Below are 17,391 nucleotides of genomic sequence, written 5' to 3'. Positions count from 1 at the left end.
GATTATAATGACTCACGCTGTCTACACTGATACAGTATACAGATGTGTGTTCAGATTATAATGACTCACGCTCTCTACACTAGGGGTGTAACGATACACAAACCTGACGGTTCGGTTCGTCCCACGGTTTTGAGGTCTCGGTTCGGTTCGGTTCGGTTCATTTCGGTGGGGTGGGGGGGGGGGGGGGTTTAGAAAGCTAAAATTGCTTTTATTTTTTATTAAACAGTGCTTTAATGAACAAATTGTGTCCTTGTCTTTAAATTAATTAAATTACAAGTAAACGTTTCTCAAGGATAACAAAATTATCTGCTAATGCTGTAAACTACAGCCCTTACTTGCACATTACTATAACATTAAAGCTTAACAACAGAGCCTAGACTTTTTAGCCTAAATGATATAATAATAATCAACACTCAAATAACAAATTGTATGAAAACATGTAAACTGCACATAAGGCAATTTTTGCATTGACATGTTTTTACTCTTTATTTGTTATTGTTATATAATAATTTACACAGTTGCTGTTATTTTCATGACAACTATTTTAAACCATACATTAAATAATCAAGATATCATAAACAGGTTAAGTAAAATATAATATATAGGCTAATATATAGCATTTATTTAGTGAAAGAGTTAGCAAACCAGCAAGCTGTGGACAGTGAATGACTTGCCTGAGGTAAATATAAAGCTATGTGAAAAACTAAGCGTTTTATTGACGTATTTCCGCTGTTTACTCGAGTTATGATGCCTTCCAGTAAGTATACTGTATCTTTCAACATACCTTCGGGTGTCCATTCATGTTTATTCTGTAACTGAGGAAGAGATGATCGCGCTCCGCGCTGCCGCATGCATACAGTGATATCTGTCACGCCACATCTAAGAGCGCCAAAACGGCATTTATTGTTTGCATTTTGTGATCAAATAGACATAATTTGAAAGATTACACCTTGCTTATTATCAAAAGTAACAAAACACTGAGCTTATTGCGATTATATGTGGTTAATGGTGGTTAGGCAACAGCTCTGTATTCGTTGTGTACACATAAGACATGAGGTGCAATGAGCCGGGGCTGGGCGGGGCAGCAGGGGGCGGGGCGTGTTCGGTTCGCCATGAGAGTATCGCGATACGTATCGTGGGTGGTGTATCGCGGTTTTTCGGTTCGGTTCAAATATCGTTACACCCCTACTCTACACTGATGCAGTATACAGTGTGTGTTCAGATTATAATTACTCACGCTGTCTACACTGATGCAGTATACAGATGTGTGTTCAGATTATAATGACTCACGCTCTCTACACTGATGCAGTATACAGTGTGTGTTCAGATTATAATGACTGACGCTGTCTACACTGATACAGTATACAGATGTGTGTTCAGATTATAATGACTGACGCTGTCTACACTGATACAGTATACAGATGTGTGTTCAGATTATAATGACTGACGCTGTCTACACTGATGCAGTATACAGATGTGTGTTCAGATTATAATGACTCACGCTGTCTACACTGATGCAGTATACAGATGTGTGTTCAGATTATAATGACTGACGCTGTCTACACTGATACAGTATACAGATGTGGGTTCAGATTATAATGACTGACGCTGTCTACACTGATGCAGTATACAGATGTGTGTTCAGATTATAATGACTGACGCTGTCTACACTGATGCAGTATACAGATGTGTGTTCAGATTATAATGACTGACGCTGTCTACACTGATACAGTATACAGATGTGTGCTCAGATTATAATGACTGACGCTGTCTACACTGATACAGTATACAGATGTGTGTTCAGATTATAATGACTGACGCTCTCTACACTGATGCAGTATACAGTGTGTGTTCAGATTATAATGACTGACGCTGTCTACACTGATACAGTATACAGATGTGTGTTCAGATTATAATGACTGACGCTGTCTACACTGATACAGTATACAGATGTGTGTTCAGATTATAATGACTGACGCTGTCTACACTGATGCAGTATACAGATGTGTGTTCAGATTATAATGACTGACGCTGTCTACACTGATGCAGTATACAGATGTGTGTTCAGATTATAATGACTCACGCTGTCTACACTGATACAGTATACAGATGTGTGCTCAGATTATAATGACTGACGCTGTCTACACTGATGCAGTATACAGATGTGTGTTCAGATTATAATGACTGACGCTGTCTACACTGATACAGTATACAGATGTGTGCTCAGATTATAATGACTGACGCTGTCTACACTGATACAGTATACAGATGTGTGTTCAGATTATAATGACTGACGCTGTCTACACTGATGCAGTATACAGATGTGTGTTCAGATTATAATGACTCACGCTGTCTACACTGATGCAGTATACAGATGTGTGCTCAGATTATAATGACTGACGCTGTCTACACTGATACAGTATACAGATGTGTGCTCAGATTATAATGACTCACGCTGTCTACACTGATGCAGTATACAGATGTGTGTTCAGATTATAATGACTCACGCTGTCTACACTGATACAGTATACAGATGTGTGTTCAGATTATAATGACTGACGCTGTCTACACTGATGCAGTATACAGATGTGTGTTCAGATTATAATGACTGACGCTGTCTACACTGATACAGTATACAGATGTGTGTTCAGATTATAATGACTGACGCTGTCTACACTGATGCAGTATACAGATGTGTGTTCAGATTATAATGACTCACGCTGTCTACACTGATACAGTATACAGATGTGTGTTCATATTATAATGACTCACACTGTCTACACTGATGCAGTATGCAGATGTGTGTTCAGATTATAATGACTCACGCTGTCTACACTGATACAGTATACAGATGTGTGTTAAGATTATAATGACTCTCGCTGTCTACACTGATACAGTATACAGATGTGTGTTCAGATTATAATGACTCACGCTGTCTACACTGATGCAGTATACAGATGTGTGTTCAGATTATAATGACTGACGCTGTATACACTGATACAGTATACAGATGTGTGTTCAGGTTATAATGACTCACACTGTCTACACTGATACAGTATACAGATGTGTGTTCAGATTATAATGACTGACGCTGTCTACACTGATACAGTATACAGATGTGTGTTCAGATTATAATGACTGACGCTGTCTACACTGATACAGTATACAGATGTGTGTTCAGATTATAATGACTCACGCTGTCTACACTGATACAGTATACAGATGTGTGTTCAGATTATAATGACTGACGCTGTCTACACTGATGCAGTATACAGATGTGTGTTCAGATTATAATGACTGACGCTGTCTACACTGATGCAGTATACAGTGTGTGTTCAGATTATAATGACTCACGCTGTCTACACTGATACAGTATACAGATGTGTGTTCAGATTATAATGACTGACGCTGTCTACACTGATACAGTATACAGATGTGTGTTCAGATTATAATGACTCACGCTGTCTACACTGATACAGTATACAGATGTGTGTTCAGATTATAAAGACTCACGCTGTCTACACTGATACAGTATACAGATGTGTGTTCAGATTATAATGACTCACGCTGTCTACACTGATACAGTATACAGATGTGTGTTAAGATTATAATGACTCACGCTGTCTACACTGATACAGTATACAGATGTGTGTTCAGATTATAATGACTCACGCTGTCTACACTGATGCAGTATACAGATGTGTGTTCAGATTATAATGACTGACGCTGTATACACTGATACAGTATACAGATGTGTGTTCAGATTATAATGACTGACGCTGTCTACACTGATACAGTATACAGATGTGTGTTCAGATTATAATGACTGACGCTGTATACACTGATACAGTATACAGATGTGTGTTCAGGTTATAATGACTCACACTGTCTACACTGATACAGTATACAGATGTGTGTTCAGATTATAATGACTGACGCTGTCTACACTGATACAGTATACAGATGTGTGTTCAGGTTATAATGACTCACACTGTCTACACTGATACAGTATACAGATGTGTGTTCAGGTTATAATGACTCACACTGTCTACACTGATGCAGTATGCAGATGTGTGTTCAGATTATAATGACTGACGCTGTATACACTGATACAGTATACAGATGTGTGTTCAGGTTATAATGACTCACACTGTCTACACTGATACAGTATACAGATGTGTGTTCAGATTATAATGACTGACGCTGTATACACTGATACAGTATACAGATGTGTGTTCAGGTTATAATGACTCACACTGTCTACACTGATACAGTATACAGATGTGTGTTCAGGTTATAATGACTCACACTGTCTACACTGATGCAGTATGCAGATGTGTGTTCAGATTATAATGACTGACGCTGTCTACACTGATACAGTATACAGATGTGTGCTCAGATTATAATGACTGACGCTGTCTACACTGATACAGTATACAGATGTGTGTTCAGATTATAATGACTGACGCTGTCTACACTGATACAGTATGCAGATGTGTGTTCAGATTATAATGACTGACGCTGTCTACACTGATACAGTATACAGATGTGTGTTCAGATTATAATGACTGACGCTGTCTACACTGATACAGTATACAGATGTGTGCTCAGATTATAATGACTGACGCTGTCTACACTGATGCAGTATACAGATGTGTGTTCAGATTATAATGACTGACGCTGTCTACACTGATGCAGTATACAGATGTGTGTTCAGATTATAATGACTCACGCTGTCTACACTGATACAGTATACAGATGTGTGTTAAGATTATAATGACTCACGCTGTCTACACTGATACAGTATACAGATGTGTGTTCAGATTATAATGACTCACGCTGTCTACACTGATGCAGTATACAGATGTGTGTTCAGATTATAATGACTGACGCTGTATACACTGATACAGTATACAGATGTGTGTTCAGGTTATAATGACTCACACTGTCTACACTGATACAGTATACAGATGTGTGTTCAGATTATAATGACTGACGCTGTCTACACTGATACAGTATACAGATGTGTGTTCAGATTATAATGACTGACGCTGTCTACACTGATACAGTATACAGATGTGTGTTCAGATTATAATGACTCACGCTGTCTACACTGATACAGTATACAGATGTGTGTTCAGATTATAATGACTGACGCTGTCTACACTGATACAGTATACAGATGTGTGTTCAGATTATAATGACTGACGCTGTCTACACTGATGCAGTATACAGTGTGTGTTCAGATTATAATGACTCACGCTGTCTACACTGATACAGTATACAGATGTGTGTTCAGATTATAATGACTGACGCTGTCTACACTGATACAGTATACAGATGTGTGTTCAGATTATAATGACTGACGCTGTCTACACTGATGCAGTATACAGTGTGTGTTCAGATTATAATGACTCACGCTGTCTACACTGATACAGTATACAGATGTGTGTTCAGATTATAATGACTCACGCTGTCTACACTGATACAGTATACAGATGTGTGTTCAGATTATAATGACTGACGCTGTCTACACTGATACAGTATACAGATGTGTGTTCAGATTATAATGACTCACGCTGTCTACACTGATACAGTATACAGATGTGTGTTCAGATTATAAAGACTCACGCTGTCTACACTGATACAGTATACAGATGTGTGTTCAGATTATAATGACTCACGCTGTCTACACTGATACAGTATACAGATGTGTGTTAAGATTATAATGACTCACGCTGTCTACACTGATACAGTATACAGATGTGTGTTCAGATTATAATGACTCACGCTGTCTACACTGATGCAGTATACAGATGTGTGTTCAGATTATAATGACTGACGCTGTATACACTGATACAGTATACAGATGTGTGTTCAGATTATAATGACTGACGCTGTCTACACTGATACAGTATACAGATGTGTGTTCAGATTATAATGACTGACGCTGTATACACTGATACAGTATACAGATGTGTGTTCAGGTTATAATGACTCACACTGTCTACACTGATACAGTATACAGATGTGTGTTCAGATTATAATGACTGACGCTGTCTACACTGATACAGTATACAGATGTGTGTTCAGATTATAATGACTGACGCTGTCTACACTGATACAGTATACAGATGTGTGTTCAGATTATAATGACTCACGCTGTCTACACTGATACAGTATACAGATGTGTGTTCAGATTATAATGACTGACGCTGTCTACACTGATACAGTATACAGATGTGTGTTCAGATTATAATGACTGACGCTGTCTACACTGATACAGTATACAGATGTGTGTTCAGATTATAATGACTGACGCTGTCTACACTGATACAGTATACAGATGTGTGTTCAGATTATAATGACTGACGCTGTCTACACTGATACAGTATACAGATGTGTGTTCAGATTATAATGACTGACGCTGTCTACACTGATGCAGTATACAGATGTGTGTTCAGATTATAATGACTCACGCTGTCTACACTGATGCAGTATACAGTGTGTGTTCAGATTATAATGACTCACGCTGTCTACACTGATACAGTATACAGATGTGTGTTCAGATTATAATGACTGACGCTGTCTACACTGATACAGTATACAGATGTGTGTTCAGATTATAATGACTCACGCTGTCTACACTGATGCAGTATACAGATGTGTGTTCAGATTATAATGACTCACGCTGTCTACACTGATACAGTATACAGATGTGTGTTCAGATTATAATGACTGATGCTGTCTACACTGATACAGTATACAGATGTGTGTTCAGATTATAATGACTCACGCTGTCTACACTGATACAGTATACAGTGTGTGTTCAGATTATAATGACTCACGCTGTCTACACTGATACACTATACAGATGTGTGTTCAGTTTCTGACGGACTCCACGCGCTTAAGTCTGTCGATGAAGAGTGAAAGAACGTTCGTCCAGTTTAAACGGCTGGGTTGAGTCTCTGTACAGACTTCAGAAGTCTTTATTTCAATGGCGTCCTGGATTGCGTTGGAGGATTATATGTTTGTTCGGAGCATATGACTGAGAAACATTTGTTGAACGATGAAGCAGCGACTGTATCGATCTGACAGCAGCTGCGTCACAAACTGAAGTAAATTATTTCATAATACTTCGACTGTAAATCAAGGTTTTATATGGATAATGTTTTCAATAGTGAGTGGGCGCTGATACTGTTTCCTATGCAGTGACGTTAGCCAATCATAACTGGGCGTTTACTGACAAGCCTTAAAGGAGCCGCACATTAAAAACTGATAATTTCAGACAGAGGCTCAGAATGGTGGAAAATAATCCTTTTTCAACATTATAAGTGAACCTCAAGGAATATTAAATTAATAAAAAAATCAATGTCATGTCCCCTTTAATGGCTCTCCTCTGTTTAACCTTTATTCTTTTGTAACACTTCTGTCATGTATTAAATAGTTCCTTTGAATTTAAACTGAATTACAAACAGAGAAAACAAAAAGTAAAAACAATTATCTTTCATGTCTTGTTAAATGTTTATTTTTACTTTATATTGTTAAATTTTTTTTACCATTACTGGCATATTTTTTTCTCTCCTGACGCTTTGGTAATATCTGAAATAAAATAGTTCTGTTAGTAAGACGGAGAGTATTCTCACAGAAATGTTGGTGTCCTTGTTGAGTATGACTTGCAGCAGGTGTGGAGGCAGGATAGGTGGAGCTTTGAAGCGTTCCTCGGGTTTGAACATGTACACCTCCTGACTGTACGGCCCAGGCGGAGAACTGGACAGATCTACACACACACACACACACATCACATTAACAAATGACCTACGCTGGATCTTATCTACTGAAACAGCTTTTCTGAGAGGCGTCTATGATTGTGATGTTATAGTCACATGTGCATTTGTGTGATGTTATTATAATAGCACTGCACTCTGACTCTGGCTCGTACCTGACGTGTCGGAGCACTCCAGAGAGTCCACCTGCAGTGCGTCAAACACCTCGAAATCTGATTTCTTCACATGGATCAGATTGTTAATGGTGCCCAACTGACTGGTGACAACCGGCTGAAGAGAAAACACGTGCATTTCAATTTAAAGAAATGGATTCGGCCATCATTAAACTCCAAACCTGCGTGACTTTATCTTCTGTAGAGCGCAAAAGACGATGATCATGACGCACAAGGGATGAAAAAGAAGCATGAACAACATCTTTTGTTATGCAGAAAATCTCTCTCTCTCTCTCTCTCTCTCTCTCTCTCTGCGCGCTGTTGTTTTCAAATGCCACCCCTAAATCTCATTAATGCCTCTGTTCATTGAACGTTTGCTTGTTTTCAGTACAGATGATGCGTCTGGTGTGTGATACTTGTAAGCTGTCCTGTGATTTTACACCTTTAACCTCCATAACTGACATCATGTCTTGACGTTTGTTTGTATAGCGGTGATACAAACAAGTCTCCTTTATTTATATAACGCTTTTTACAATACAGATTGTTTCAAAATAGCTTTAAAGAGATAATAGGAAAATAATGCAACAAAGTTTGTTTCTAGAAGTAAATAGCGTCACAGTCCAGCTTAAAGGAGAACTCCGGCGCAAAATGAACCTTTGGTCTAATTACACATTGTTACCTAGTCAACCGTTATCTGAGATTTGTTTTCATGATTATCGAATGTAAATAGTTTTATCTCTAAAAATAGTTTAGCCTATAAAGCTAGTATAACGCTAGTATATTGGGCATAGTGTAATGACAAATAAAAATCGCTTGTTAATACCACTAACAAGGCTCAAAATAGCCCCACACTAACACGGTAGCATAATGAGGGTCCCTACCTTCAAACCGAAGCATTGAGAACTTTGTCAGTGTCCAGACAGTTTAATAAGAAGATATTTTAAACATACAGTCAACTTCGCGTATACAGGCAGAAGCCATCTTTGAAAAACAGCCTTTACCAGTCGATCTACGAACGCCGATCCAAGTCTGCTGTTCGCGCTCACCTTATCACAACTTATAGCTCGTTCACATCTCACCAGCGCACTTGGATCGGCGTTCGTAGATCGACTGGTAAAGGCTGTTTTTCAAAGATGGCTTCCGCCTGTATACGCGAAGTTGACTGTATGTTTAAAATATCTTCTTATTAAACTGTCTGGACACTGACAAAGTTCTCAATGCTTCGGTTTGAAGGTAGGGACCCTCATTATGCTACCGTGTTAGTGTGGGGCTATTTTGAGCCTTGTTAGTGGTATTAACAAGCGATTTTTATTTGTCATTACACTATGCCCAATATACTAGCGTTATACTAGCTTTATAGGCTAAACTATTTTTAGAGATAAAACTATTTACATTCGATAATCATGAAAACAAATCTCAGATAACGGTTGACTAGGTAACAATGTGTAATTAGACCAAAGGTTCATTTTGCGCCGGAGTTCTCCTTTAAGTTAGTTCAGTGATGGTTCATTTTGTTGTAAAAAAGTTATTAATTTAGTTCATTTATATATATATATATAGCCGCTCTGGAGAAAACCGTGATGTCATCGTCCAGCTCAGTTCAGTTTTCATATAATGCTGTCAATGCAGGAGATCAATAATATCGCTGAATATGAGGTGTCCCTAACTAAGACAGAAGCTATGTTCATAAGTCGTGTGACGGCGGGTTAAATGCAGATATAATCACCTCAGACGGGTCATGAAGCCACTGGCCATCAACGAAGAACTTGTACTGATGTTCGCCCTCAGGCAGGTCCAAGATGGCTACAAAATCATTATGGCTTCAAAAACACAGAGAAAAAAGGTTGAAAGATTCATGAAATAACCATGAGCGAGCTTCTGTTCACCAGGCGGTTTGCGCACACCTCTTATTGAGCGGGATCTTGCAGCTCCAGTTGTTGAAGGAGCCGGTGATGTAAACCTCTCTCCCTCCTCCAGCCCAGCGGATCACGGTGGGTCGAGCCTGAGAACACGTCTTCACCATATCCTCTAAATCTGGGGCGAAGTCCTTCTCGCCCGCGGCCTGGAGAACACGTATGATTCAGTGCTCTGACACACACCAGGGCATTCATGCAAGAACATCTGTTTACTCTTTATATTTAACGCTCTGCTCTGTTTAGCTGAGCACTAATAAAGTTCAGGCACACTGATCACATGTACATGAGCCCTTTAAAGGGACTATATGCAGCTTTTTCCCCAAAATAAACGTAACAATAGCCTTTTTATTTTACCATTTATGACTTAAACATCTCCTGATGAGCATACTGACACCTTGTCCGCTCACAGTGGGTGCACCTATAAGCCTGTATCCTATTTTTCCTATTTTCTGTCGGGTCGGATTTTTCCCGTGCTGTCTGCGGATGTGACGTCAAGCGCGTTCATGTTAAACGTTTCAGATCACTCTGCCACCACCGCTAGTCAGCAAGTAGCCTACACTCGCAAGCAGTGCAATGGATTTTGTGAATACACAGAAGAGACCCAGGACAACTCGGACACCCACAGTAACTCCACAGAAGACTAAAAAAGTTAAACCCCTGACAAGTGGCCGAAAAAGATCAAAGATTGAGAGCGACCGGCGCCGAGCAAGGACTAGAGTGAACATCGGCTTCGCATTTGAGCCTTGGAGGGAGCTCAGATCTGTGTTGGGAATACAAAGTGACCCAGAAATGGCTTTTTTTCTTCTGAAAAGGTAATACGTGATAAAACTGTTCATTGAAATAGCACTGTGTTGTTTTCAGTTCACTTGCTGTTAGTGAAGTGTGCACGTACGAGCGCGCGCTGCGAGAGTGAGCAGAAAGGAAGAGCAGTTCTGTTTTTTGGCCACAGATGTCAGTCGCGAGTTTAAATTTCAGAAAAACGCATATCGCCTCTTTAAGCTTCAAGCAGGAGTTCTGTGTGTTTATAAAATGACTTGCTGTCACTGTGTGTTCTGGCATACTTTAGATTCTGGCCCGTGTGTGTTGAAAATATTGGGGTCGTCGGTGCTGTCCATCATTTTCCCGGGCTCCAGGTCTTTATGTCCTCCGCTGTCTGAGCGCTGAGCCTTCGCCCCGTGCCGCTCAGACACACGCTCGCTGGTGTTTCCCATGATGCTTCACTACAGAAACACACAGACCAACATTATGAACTGAGGTCAGTAATGTTACTGATGGTGTCACTGCAAACACACACAAATACATTGTTTCTGAAAACTCCTTCACATCGACAGCAAGAAATGAATAATGAATTCACTTCCTGCATCGCATTTAAACAGCTTCTGTGAAATTACAGAGATAACATTCTCTGATGTATTATATTTACACTTTTATTAACAGTCGTTTCTTATATCTCATTAACTTTATATTTTGATACAACTTATATACTCCCATTTTCAATACTGAGCTGGTAAAGTATGATTATATGCGGCATTGCTTATTTCACAAACTAAACTCGACTTTAACTAAACCCTTCGTCAAAAAGACTGCGAAATGAAGATTAGACAATAAAACACATGAAATGTCACTGAACATCTAACGTTAAACACAGGACACAACATTATAAACGCAAGATGAACGCTGTTAAACGCTTAAAATATGAGTATGTTAGGTTATATTTCGATATTATTTTAGTTTGCATATGTGAAATAAGTGTTATTGATAGGCTAGCTGTTAGCATGCTATAGATTCATAGTTTCCGTTAGATCATAAAGTGCCTGAATCGGAACACACTGCATGTGTTAAAGCGTTTGCTGTGAAGTAAAATGTAAAACAGTGCGACCAGTACCGTAGACGAATAAGAATGAATATTATTTCCAATGCTGCGATCGGCTGAACTTTAACAACATACTGCAACCTGGCAGCTACGGCGAGCCGATGGGTCCAAATCATGTCCGGATTACGAAACGCGCTCTGTCTTCAAGTTCTTTAGCTTATTTTTGTTTAATAGCTTATTTTTTTGCTTAATTTTCCCTGGTATTGCATGAATAAGATTTTACTTCATCACTCTTAAAGCTTGTGTTTGTTGAGTTTAAACGGCTCTTTAGTGTTCGTTAGGAATTGATGAGGAATCACACACCAGTGAAACTGAGCGATTCACAACCTGGAGTCATTCGCGCTGCAACTAGTGTTTATCTTGACAATTGATTGTTTTGTCACTTTTACCTTTGATTAATCAAATAAAAACCAGCTTTTTTATTGTAAAAGATTTTCTCGCACTTCTATATCCTGACAATTTTGTGCTTCAAACAATATTTAAATTAAAAGCTATAAAAAAAAGCAAGTTTATTTGCATAATAAAATGGCAACATCGTTCAAAAAAAGTTGATAAACAGTATAAAACACATAAAAGCTTCTTACCTTGTTTTTAACCCTCTTTCACACTCCTTGATACTGCTCTGATAAACATGACATTAGTTGCATTGTTTAAAGTTTTTAATGTCCCTAAAATGTAATATTTTAATCAGTATCTCTGTCCTTCCTTCTCATTGTGATCCATGTGTTTGTGTATGCGGTCATTTGTTGAATTTTGTTAAAAGTTGTATCAGTTAGTTGTTGCAACCAGTGTATTAATCAGGGCCGCATTAAGAGCTCACTGGGCCCCGGGGCTATGAGTTACTGCAGGGCCCCCCCACCACCACTTTAGGTCACCAACTACATGAGCTAAATGTTCTATCATTATACGAGTCATTTTATTCATCTATGATATACTTCACAGTTAAGTTATATTACTTTTAATACGATTTTTTATCATATCAAAATTTTATGGCACTACAATTTCATAATTCTTGTGACCAATTTCAATATCACAAAAAATAATAGTAGCTTAAGAAAAGAATCTCAAGCTTACCGATGACAAGAGTCACAAATAACAATAGAACAAAGGCACATAAGAAATCGACCTACTTGAAAAACTTAAAGCACTGAATAATATATTGTATAAAGTAATCAAATAAACAATACATAGTTTTCACTATAAATTCAACATTCATTCTTATTAATTTTACAAAAGTGATTCAGTCAAGGGCAGTAAATTACTTTATTTCTGATGTTTGATTAACATCATTGACACAAATGGCGACAGCAGCTTTATTAGCAGCTTCTGTCACTTTAAGACCTCAGGGTCGGAACTCAAGTGCGCTGTGCAGAACCGTCTCAAGTTCACCATGGTCTCAAAACCAAAATGAATTCTCTCCCGCTGCTTACTGTGCCTGAGCAGTTTAAAATAATTTGTATCCAAACCACAATGCTTAAAAACGCGTTTAAATTATAAACTTACATCATAATGGCGCAGGAAAATGTACATATTTTAGGCCATTTAGGCGAAAATAGAGTTTGATCAAACACAAAAAGCAATATCATACATCCATCAAGTTAATAATCAAACTTACCGAAAATTTGTGGGGTCGATGATGACGCATGTGTTTTAAGAATAGTCTAGAATGAAGTGAAGAGTGGAGGCGATTGATTGGTTGATGCGTATATTCTAATAAGGCGCAGGCAGCCATCTGATAGGCCTACGTGCAGCAGCAGTTAGATCGTTCACAAGTTAAATAAGAATAAATGTATATCAAATTAAAACGTGATGTTTCAATTCACCATGCCCTGCTGCCCACGGGGGTTTGATTGACAGGCGAACTGGCCAATCATAACGCAGTAGATTAACGTCGGTGGACTTGAACTTGAAAACGGTATTGTTTATTAGTTAAATGACAATATTTGAAAGTTGAGACTTTGTTTCATATCAACAGTAAGCTGCTCTGAACTCTCTCTCGTAGTCACTCGGTGTAACGTTAGTCTTTGCCCCGCGATGTATTTTTCACTGCGTGAGTGAGAACATGATCATGTGCGTGACTCGTGAGAGACGCCTGGCTTGTCACACAGTAACTAAAAAAGGCGGGGCTTTGCGAACGGTCACTTTAATATTAATGATAATGATTCCATGATAATGCATGGAATATACGGCAAAGCGCCACTAAATAACAGGGCTAATTTGTGGGGGGGCATTGCGTGGTAAGGCTTTGGCAATCAGATGGCTATCTACTCTTTTTAAGGATGTCTATCAATGTAAGCAAACATCTTTTGGTAACTACCCGTCTTTTGAATATCTCGGTATTGTTTTAAAAGGTGCCCCACGCATTTTACTTATCATTATTTACAGGCCTCCAAAATACTCTCCAGCCTTTGCTGAGGACTTTACAGAACTGTTATCAACAATTTCCTCAGAGTTCGACTGTTTTGCTATTGCTGGAGATTTTAACATTCACATAGATAATGATACAAATATGGCAAAAGAAATCAAAACTGTTTTAAAAACTTTTGACCTGATTCAGCATGTACACGGACCGACACACACTCGTAGACACACTCTAGATTTACTTATCAGTAAGGGTCTAAACATTTCATCGATTGTTATTAAGGATGTAGCACTGTCTGATCATTTCTGTATTTTCTTTGATATATTGATCTCTCCTGCCATTGAAGCTAGATCTGTGTCTGTCAAGAAGAGATGCATAAATGAGAACACTAGTGTACTATTTATGAAGGCTATTTCTTCAACACCAAGCATATCTGCTGACTCTGTTGATTTTCTCCTTGATTGTTTTAACTCAAAAGTTAAAAGTGTAATTGATGATATTGCTCCTGTGAGAGTCAGGAAGAGTGGTAGACAAAAAGCACCTTGGAGAAACTCAACAGCTGTGCAAAATATGAAAAGACAATGCAGAAAAACAGAGCGCATGTGGCGGAAGACAAAACTTGTAGTCCATTATAACATCTACAAAGACACCATCCATGCTTTTAATATGGAACTAGGCAAAGCTAGACAGACTTTCTTCTCAAATATTATAAACAGCAACTTAAACAACACACACACTCTTTTTGCTACTGTAGAGAGACTGACAAACCCCCCAAGCCAGATTCCCAGTGAAATGCTCTCAGACAGCAAGTGCAGGGAGTTTGCTTTTTTCTTCTCTGAGAAAATCAATAATATCAGAAAGGTGATCAGCACATCATTGAGCCGCACTGGGGTCAGACAGATCAGACCACAATCCGCAGAAAGTAGCTACTATGTCTGATTTTGAAGAAATTGATGGCAAAATTTTAGAAGAAACCGTACAGCACCTTAAAACATCAACCTGCGCCCTTGACGCACTTCCCACATCTTTCTTCAAAAGTGTGTTAAACAGCTTAGAAGCAGATCTCCTAGAAATGGTAAATGCCTCACTTCTCTCTGGGAATTTTCCAAACTCCCTGAAAACTGCAGTTGTCAAGCCCCTCCTGAAAAAGATCAATCTGGATAAGACCATATTAAGCAACTATAGACCGATCTCAAATCTTCCTTTCATAGGGAAGATCATTGAAAAAGTTGTCTTCAATCAGGTGAACAAATTCTTAAGCTTGAATGGATACTTTGACAATTTTCAATCTGGTTTCAGATCGCATCACAGCACAGAGCCAGCGCTCATAAAGATAATAAATGATATTCGCTTAAATACTGATACAGGGAAATTATCAGTGCTGGTACTACTCGACCTCAGTGCTGCATTTGACACTGTCGATCACGACATACTTCTTGACAGGCTGGAAAACTGGGTGGGGCTTTCTGGGATAGTCCTAAAATGGTTCAGGTCATACTTAGAAGGGAGAGGTTATTATGTGAGTATAGGAGACCATAAGTCTGAGTGGACGTCCATGACATGTGGAGTCCCTCAAGGCTCAATTCTTGCACCACTCCTGTTCAACCTGTATATGCTCCCAATGAGCCAAATAATGAGAAAGAACAAAATCTCTTACCACAGCTATGCAGACGACACACAGCTCTACTTATCCCTATCGCCTAACGATTACAGCCCCATTGACTCCCTGTGCCAATGCATTGATGAAGTAAACAGTTGGATGTGCCAAAACTTTCTTCAGTTAAACAAAGACAAAACTGAAGTCATTGCGTTTGGAAACAAAGATGAAGTTCTCAAGGTGAATGCATACCTTGACGCTAGGGGTCTAACAACTAAAAATCAAGTCAGGAATCTTGGTGTGTCTCTAGAGTCAGACCTTAGTTTCAGTAGTCATGTCAAATCAATAACTAAATCAGCATACTATCATCTGAAAAATATTGCAAGAATTAGATGCTTTGTTTCCAGTCAAGACTTAGAGAAACTTGTGCATGCTTTCATCACCAGCAGGGTGGATTACTGTAATGGACTCCTCACTGGCCTTCCTAAAAACACCATAAGACAGTTGCAGCTCATACAGAACGCTGCTGCCAGGCTTCTGAGCAGAACCAGAAAATATGAACACATCACACCAGTCCTCAGGCCTTTACACTGGCTCCCAGTTACATTTAGGATTGATTTTAAAGTATTATTACTGGTATATAAATCATTTAATGGCCTAGGACCTAAATACATTGCAGATATGCTCACTGAATATAAACCCAACAGATCACTCAGATCATTAGGATCACATCAGCTAGAAATACCAAGGGTTCACTCTAAGCAAGGAGAGTCTGCTTTTAGCTACTATGCCAGCCGCAGCTGGAACCAGCTTCCAGAGGAGATCAGATGTGCTCCTACAGTAGTCACATTCAAATCCAGACTCAAAACACATCTGTTTAGCTATGCATTTACTGAATGAGCACTTTGCCACTGTGTCCGACTGTTTGTACTGTATTTTATTTAATTTTTTATTCTAAACTGTTTTAATTATTCTTATTTCTTTTGATTATTTTAATCTCTTTATTCTTAACTGTTTTAATTATTCCTATTTCTTTTGATTTTTCTATGTAAAGCACCTTGAATTACCATTGTGTATGAAATGTGCTATATAAATAAACTTGCCTTGCCTTGCCTTGCCTTGCCTTGCCTTGCCTTGCCTTGCCTTACTCCACAGCCAATCACGGGCCCCCTCCTTGCTCGGGCCCCGGGGCTTTAGCTCCGCCTAGCCCTATTGTTAATGCGGCCGTGGCAGCCATACACTCTTTAATGGACGTATGCACGCTTAAACACAATTTAAACAACGTAAGTTAGGGCTATTATTTCATGCATTACTTATATTAAGTTGCTAGTGGTCAAATTTACTATATTAAAATCGCAACTATCGCAATTAAAACTTAAAATTGGCAAAAACAGCCGACTCACATGCCTTTTCTTTTGCATTTAAATTGTAATAGCCTACAATAGATCTTGCATGTCACAAATAACTTGTTTTCCTTGATTTACCCCGGTCTTCACAGTCTTCAGATGACTGTGAAAAATAGTAGTACCGGTATATTAAATGCATCTATGGTGATATTTAATGAAACGCATTTATGGTGAAATTACTACATTTTCAGGTCGATCTTTGTGCATTTTGACCACGAATCATGCGGTGTCACCGAAAAACACCAACCTTCGTGCGCAGTGGCTGCACAAAATAGACATTTTGGGCAACGCGCAAAAA

General features: G+C 38.8%; 1 protein-coding gene across 1 annotated transcript in view; it reads right to left on the bottom strand.

Annotated features, from left to right (window-relative positions):
- Positions 1–11,066, bottom strand: part of prkab2 (protein kinase, AMP-activated, beta 2 non-catalytic subunit) — a 27,454-nt gene extending 16,388 nt beyond the window's left edge. The window contains exons 1-5 of the mRNA XM_056243625.1: positions 10,917–11,066; positions 9,844–10,001; positions 9,666–9,759; positions 7,943–8,057; positions 7,647–7,780 (exon numbers count right to left, since the gene is read on the bottom strand). Of these exons, the coding sequence (XP_056099600.1) occupies positions 7,647–7,780; positions 7,943–8,057; positions 9,666–9,759; positions 9,844–10,001; positions 10,917–11,066 (651 nt within the window). The remainder of the gene's footprint in view (positions 1–7,646; positions 7,781–7,942; positions 8,058–9,665; positions 9,760–9,843; positions 10,002–10,916) is intronic.
- Positions 11,067–17,391: the final 6,325 nt, after the last annotated feature.

Source organism: Rhinichthys klamathensis, unplaced genomic scaffold, assembly GCF_029890125.1.
Source record: "Rhinichthys klamathensis goyatoka isolate OS25496 unplaced genomic scaffold, OSU_Roscu_1.1 h1tg000818l_1, whole genome shotgun sequence".
In the NCBI taxonomy this organism is placed as follows: domain Eukaryota; kingdom Metazoa; phylum Chordata; class Actinopteri; order Cypriniformes; family Leuciscidae; genus Rhinichthys; species Rhinichthys klamathensis.
The sequence above is the reverse complement of the archived record's forward strand: the minus strand, read 5'-3'. Positions and strand labels throughout refer to the sequence as shown.